This window comes from Nelumbo lutea, chromosome 2 (assembly GCF_056320005.1).
Source record: "Nelumbo lutea isolate HS-2025 chromosome 2, American lotus-T2T, whole genome shotgun sequence".
Lineage (NCBI taxonomy): Eukaryota > Viridiplantae > Streptophyta > Magnoliopsida > Proteales > Nelumbonaceae > Nelumbo > Nelumbo lutea.
Window position 1 is genome coordinate 70,419,552 of NC_142685.1, and position 6,669 is coordinate 70,426,220.

Below are 6,669 nucleotides of genomic sequence, written 5' to 3' on the forward strand. Positions count from 1 at the left end.
TAACGGAGAAAAGTCAAATCTGCATCAACCGTTATGAAGCTCAAGCTGTGGTTCAATAAGAAGAAATACAAGCGTGATCAAATGGAGAATCATACATGAAGCTGTAATGTACAAGGAGTTGTATCTCACACATGCACACCTCCAGTTATGTCTATAAATGAAGCAAGCAACCCAACCTACACTTTATCCATGCTCTACTGATCAACCCCACAACATATTCGCCAAACCTATAAAGCAGGAATCAAGAACATTGCACATCTAATCAAATTTTCAAATCTGGAGTCGATCAGAATCCAGATGAGAAAGCAATTTCTTAAGTGTACTATTGTAATTGTTGCCCATTTGTGTTGCATAGATGAGCATGGGTCTTGTAGATTTGCCTGGAGATGAAGGCAGTTCAGAGCCCTGTTCACATTGGTGCCCTTGAAAGACATCTAAACTGCTTCATGCGAGGTCCCTTTTCTAGAAGCATCAGCAAGCCCGCTTTGTTCTCTGGCAACCCAAACGTATACCTATTTGCAAAAGTTAAAAAGAAACAATTTAGTTTAGCCCCATGCATGCAATGGAACCACCTCCACATTGACCCAGACTTGACCATCAATTGGTATTCCACTTTAAAAGCTTAGTCATGTCCTATGTAACAAGGGCACAAATTTTTCTGAAACTCTGCCCTGCCAGACTGCCTTGTTTACATATCTGACACGTACTGACAGAAAAACTGATCTATTTCAGTTCACCAAGTTGCCATGTCAAGCAAATCGCACCAGTTTTGGACACCAAGATATGTCATTTACCTTGTTACTTGGATCAGAACTCAGAAACTAAGCCAAATGGATGATTCTTACCCATCCTAGAATGTATGTTTTAATGACATAATCATAACATTTCATTGCTGTTCAAGTTTTGGTTCTTGAACAGATGGTTATTGTTATTGACCTTGTAAAACTTTTGGCTTATGGCTTTCCATGGAATGCCGAAAAACATGCTGCCTGGATTCATGTTTGTCTAGAAGCATGATTTCAAGAAGACAAAACACAAGTCTAACAAAATAATATTCTGCTTACTTGCTTTTACGTGCTTTCCTTCTCCAGAAAACAACGGAGACAACCCACTGAAACCAAAGTTTGAAAAGATAAGAAAATATCCAACATGATGGGAATAACAACAACAACAACAAAAAGAAACGTGAATATGAAATTGAAATATGGGGTTCTTAGTAAGTATAAAATATCAAAAAAAAAAAAAAGATTTCACTTATGCAGCAAACATCATGGAAAATAAGGGTACAGACAGGTGATAAGATATCACCCCCAAAGTAACCAACCCGTCATATGGTAAGAAGCTGTTTTGTTCTTTTGGAGTCTATCAAGGTTCAATTAAATGAATTCCTGGATAACTGTGGGGTATAAGTTTCATTTCAACCCCCAATTCTTTCCTCCCTGATGAGAAAACAACCATAGAAACTATATCTGCTTAGTAGGACTATCAATGGAGAAAATCACGGCCTGATTGGACACCTGATCCAATTATCTCGACTCGGATAGTCTAGACATATGGCTGAATTAGACTTGGATGCAGTGAATAGGATCCATTTAATTATTGGATCGAATTTGGATGTAAACCAATATGATCCGATTAAAGTATGAGTCCAATAAAATATAATGTTATAAATGTGTAATATAATGGTCTTACAAGTTTACAGAAACACCACTACAATGCATTTAATACTCATTCAGATTTTTTTTTTTTTTATCAATAACATCAATTTCATTAAATTAAGAGAATAGAGGGAAAAGAATACAAAGAAGATAAAATAACTTAGCTCCCCCAAAAAACAGAAAGCACAGGGAAAGCAAAGAAAATAAAAAACTAGCCCAAAAAACAGCCTCCCTATTCACTCCTTGCTTGGCCAACCCATCCGCAAATGAGTTGGCACTCCTCTTCACCCAGCTGTACTGAATCTCTATGTCCCTTCCCAGCCATAAGAACTGTTTTTTCTCATTGTTAAAGTTCCACAAACCACTGTCCTAATAATACTCATTCAGATTATTAGGGGTAAACAACCATTTGCTATTACCTTTACAACCCAATCAATTGAAAGTTCAAACCCTAACCTCTTATGAATTACAAACCCTAGAAGGAACAGTTGATTCTTTATGACTGCACAAGTAACACTGAATAGTTGAGGATTGAAGAAGGTTGTTGAAAGTTCAAATGCTAACCTCTTATGATTTATGAGCCAGAGAAGGTACCATTGATTCTCTGTTACTACTGCAAGGCATGAACAAGTCTGAATACCCTATGCTTGAGAGTTGAGGATAGAAGATTGTTGCTGAGAGAAGACATTAGATATCCGCAATCAAAGGTAAGCCTGGATGATCACATTTTTCTGTCTTTTAAATTTCCATTAGTGTCTTTTTATGTGTAGAGCTGTTTTTTTTCCCAATCTGAAAATAGGGTTTTGGTTCAATTTTTTTGCCTTCAAGCTGAAACTAGGGACTGCTTGATGTGCAATGACTTTGGTTCTCTCCTTTGTAAATGTATTAAGCTCCTATCTAATCAAATCCTTAAACACCGTGTTTCTCTCCATCTTTGTCTCCCCTTAAACATTCCATTACGGCATTACTGCATCTTCAATCTCTGCTGCACCCTCCCTTCTCTCCTCAATGCCAACAGCAATGAATTCAGTAACTTCCTCTACCCTTGAATCCACCTCTATTCTACCTTCTAAATAACAGGAATCACCACCTCTATCAAAGTCCTTCATGGTTTGTTGTTATTCCTCTAGTTTTCTTTATCTATCTCCCTTGGTTTCATTCAATGAAAGTAGTTATCTTTCCCTTGCTTTCTTTTTCCTTTGTGTTCTTTTTTTATTCAGTTTATTTCATGTTCTTACTCAACATTCTCAAGTTGCTGATCTATTTAAGTTTCGTTTATTGAATTTGGATGGAACCCAATAATCTGGCATATCTGACGGATTCAGATTCAATTTGAGAATGCATAGATCCAATCAGATTTCAGATCAAAGTTGGATGTTACATTTGTTTAATTGGATTGAACTCAGAGGAGGTACATGTGATCTGTTTACAGCCACACTGCTGAGAGAGATTTATAAGTCTTGTTGAGGGAAAATATATGATCGAGTTTCTCTGTGCTATCTGTCTCTTTAGGTTTCCGTTAATCAATTTAAAATCCAACAAGAATTCCTTTCCAATTAACCCCCCAAAAAGACCAAACAGATACACAGAAATATTGACATTAAAATACATCTGGATGATCGTAGTGGGGACTTGGGATTGATCACACCTCCACCCAGGGTTGGAGGTATGTCAAAGGGTTTGGGGGAGGGGGGCTGTCCCCCATTGTGTAGCCCATTTTCTTACCCCCCCCCCCCAAAAAAAAATAAAAAATAAAAAAGAATTGTGGTTTTAAAGAAAAGTATCAAAATAAACAGCTTTATGTTCTTCATCTACCATTTTGGACACACACAACATAGTTATTAGCCTTAAATATAATCATCTAAATATGAAATCTTTACTAGGCAAGCAATAACATATGAACTCATGAAAGTGTAACAAATAATGATGAAACCTAGTACCAAAAAAATGGGGATTTCTTAGATATTGGCTTCTTAGAAGAATAAAAGTTACATGCTAGATAAAGAAACAAATTCAATAAAGATAAAAGAATCCATTTCTGAGATATGAAATAAACATGAAATAATATTTGTAGCATGCAAAAGTAGAACCAATTATGGGCAAGGACACCCAAAATTACCTTCAGTACCGACATGAAGGAAAAGCTACTAATGATAGATGGCTTCTTCACAGGTACAACTGCCCTTCTTTCTGATGTCATTTCTTTACAGAAACGTTCAGCAATTTCCCTGATTAATATCATTTGTGCTTTATCGTACATTCCGTGCATTGACATTTCCCTCTCTGCTTCCCTTTCTGCTTCAAGTGCTTGAACCCGCATGTAGAGATTCTTAAGGTTTGAATCCCCTACATCAGCCCAATATGATGATTCCCTCGGAGTGGTAATGTAATCTTCAGAGATCCCAATGGCAACTTTGGGCTCTGGACCACTATTGTAAGACACTCCATGATGAATAGAATCAATGGTATATATTCTGTCACTCATGTCATCTCCAAGGTCTGATGCATTATCAACCTTTCTCATATTAAAGGAGTCATCTGTATGTAAACAATGCTTCTCACCAAACTGTGGAATTTCTGTAGCACCATCCGGTCCTGTTTCCTTTACCAAACCAAAGAATGAATTTGAGCTTTCCACAGACAATCTCCCAGCATGTCTTGGCCGTCTGGGAGATTGACCCACCACTACCTTTTCGAGAATGTTCCTTGTGCCAGAAAATTCCCCATTAATATGACTGCAACTAGGATTTCTTTCCAACTGAGAGATTCTGTACTCCAAATTCTGCAATTCCCGAGCACGGGGGGTTTCATGAACAGAACAAGGGGTTTCACGAAAAGCACGAGGGGTTTCACCAAAAGCATATTTGTCAAGATCTGCTACATCATTTTCATGATCATGATGGCTATGCATCTCATTCAGATTGCATTTCAGAGGAGGGTAGTTACATGGGGGAAATTCAAACTGAGTTTCAGGATTCTCAACCATGCTGTTAGTATGAATACATCCATCATTCCCGCCCTCTACCTCAGCCTCAGTAAGCCCATAACTCAACATCCTGTGTTTGTATGCCTGGACTTCACATGTTAGAGATTGGATGACCTGTTCTCTCTTATACAACAAGTCTTCCAGTGCAAGAAGTTCTTGTTGATCATGAGCCATTTTCTCCTCTGCAAATCGTTTGAACTGTCGGGCTTCCATCTGGATCTCAGCCTTTTCCCTTTGCAACCTCAATATCATCGACATGGCCTCATTTGCGGCCGAAGCAGATGCATTTCTCTCTTCTTCCAGCTCAGTGTACAGTTCCTGTATTGTCTGTTGCTGGCTGCTGAGGGCCTCTCGTAGGGCAATGCATTCATTTTCAACTTCAACTCGAGCAACAGATAAGTAGTCCGTTGGAACATTTCGACTACTGGCTTCAAATTCTTCAAACTTCCTTTTCACCGAGCGGTGCCAGGTGCTGCTGATCAATGTGCAACTACAGCCACAGTTACAGCATTTAAGAAAATCTGTAGAATGTGGCAGGATTTCGGTATCCATAAACATTCAAGCATCCAACTGAAAACAACCCAATCCAATCACCAACAGCTCACCTAACAAAGTAACCCAGAAAAAAATAAGACCTTCTCCGGAAACTCAATTTGGATCCCTCCTTAACAGTAACAGAATCTTTTAATGTATTCCCTTCCTCCAACCCAACAAGAAGCTCTCCGCTCAGAAGGAAAATGAAACCCTACCTATCAAGAAAAATTCAAAGCAATAAAACAGTCAACCTATCTATCATTCTCTCCATTATTTTCTCCTCCCCTCTCTCTCCCACCCTTCTTCTGGTCCAATGATTACCTGAAACAGAAACAATGACGAACCCCCGAAGCATTGCGCCATTATCACCAGAGGACAGAAATATCTACCACAAAAAAAAAACAGAGAAATCACATAATTAACTTACCTTGGAAGAACCAAAAGAATCCAAAACCAAAGGATGTGGAATAGAAACTCGGATTGCAGATGATTTCGTATATTTCGGATTTGCAGACCTTCAAACGATCAGACCTCAACGATCCCTCGCTCTTTTCTTGATTGAAACCGCGGAGGGAAATCGCAGGAATGGCGTTTGAGGAGGGTGGGAGAGAGCAAAAAAAAAATGGAGGGTAGAGGAAGGGACCGAATGAAATTTTGAAACCCTAGATTTGTTTGTTTTTGTTTGTTTTTTCTTCAAGAAGAGAGAGAAAGAAGAGCTGGTGTTCGGTTCGGCCCCCGAAAATGTTCTAAATTGGTAGAAACAGAAAGAGAAGGGCTCGGATTTGTTCTGTCTTTTGACTGGTTCGAGTTTGTCGGACTCGGACGCGATGTTAACTAAGTTTTATTTCTCTTTCCCCCCGCTTAATAACCAAAATATTTATTATTATTATTATTATTTTTTAAATTTAACCTAAAAGCTTCTTACCTGGCAACGCTTAATTTAACCCTCCCAGGTAATCATGCCAGGTCATTAAAAATATTTTTCTTAGCAGGGCAACAAAATTTGCTTTTGAAATTTCTAAAATTTACTAGAAAACCATTTTAGATTGTTTTTGATGAAAAAATTATGAAAACAAATTGAATCAAGCTTCGAATTGACGATTGAGCCCAGTATATAAGCTCAGTTGTTAATTAAGCTGAGATCAATTAACATGAAATTTGGCTCATGAAGCTGCAAGTTTATCTAAGTTTATATATAATATTTATTCATATATATATATATATATATGATAAGAAAATATTTATATGATAATATCAATTAACTTGTCTTTATAAGTTTTTAGTCTTTACTTTTATTTTAATAATAACTTTTTTTTAGATTTCAAAATTTAGGACAAATTATTGATTTCTCATTTCTTAAATTTATCACTATTTATAACAGTGATAGGTGAGAGACGGGGAAATTTAACACAATTCAAGACTAAGTGAGATTTTGTAAAACAAAATAAAAAAATAAAAGATTTTGAAATAATATAAATTACAAGTTTTATA

At 37.2% G+C, this 6,669-nt stretch overlaps 1 protein-coding gene across 2 annotated transcripts; it reads right to left on the minus strand.

Moving 5' to 3' along the window:
* LOC148871437 (myosin-binding protein 7-like) lies at positions 1 to 5,994 on the minus strand. Of its 2 annotated transcripts, none has more exons than XM_088972897.1 (4): positions 5,606 to 5,994; positions 3,778 to 5,499; positions 1,065 to 1,111; positions 1 to 512 (listed from the first exon to the last, which is right to left on the minus strand). In XM_088972897.1, the coding sequence occupies exons 2-4, from the start codon at positions 5,200 to 5,202 to the stop codon at positions 410 to 412; spliced, it is 1,575 nt and encodes a 524-aa protein (XP_088829023.1). In that variant the 5' UTR covers positions 5,203 to 5,499; positions 5,606 to 5,994; the 3' UTR covers positions 1 to 409. The 2 variants fall into 2 exon arrangements, with proteins under 2 accessions (XP_088829023.1, XP_088829024.1); XM_088972898.1 differs by having other exon boundaries at positions 3,778 to 5,249; positions 5,606 to 5,931.
* Positions 5,995 to 6,669: the final 675 nt, after the last annotated feature.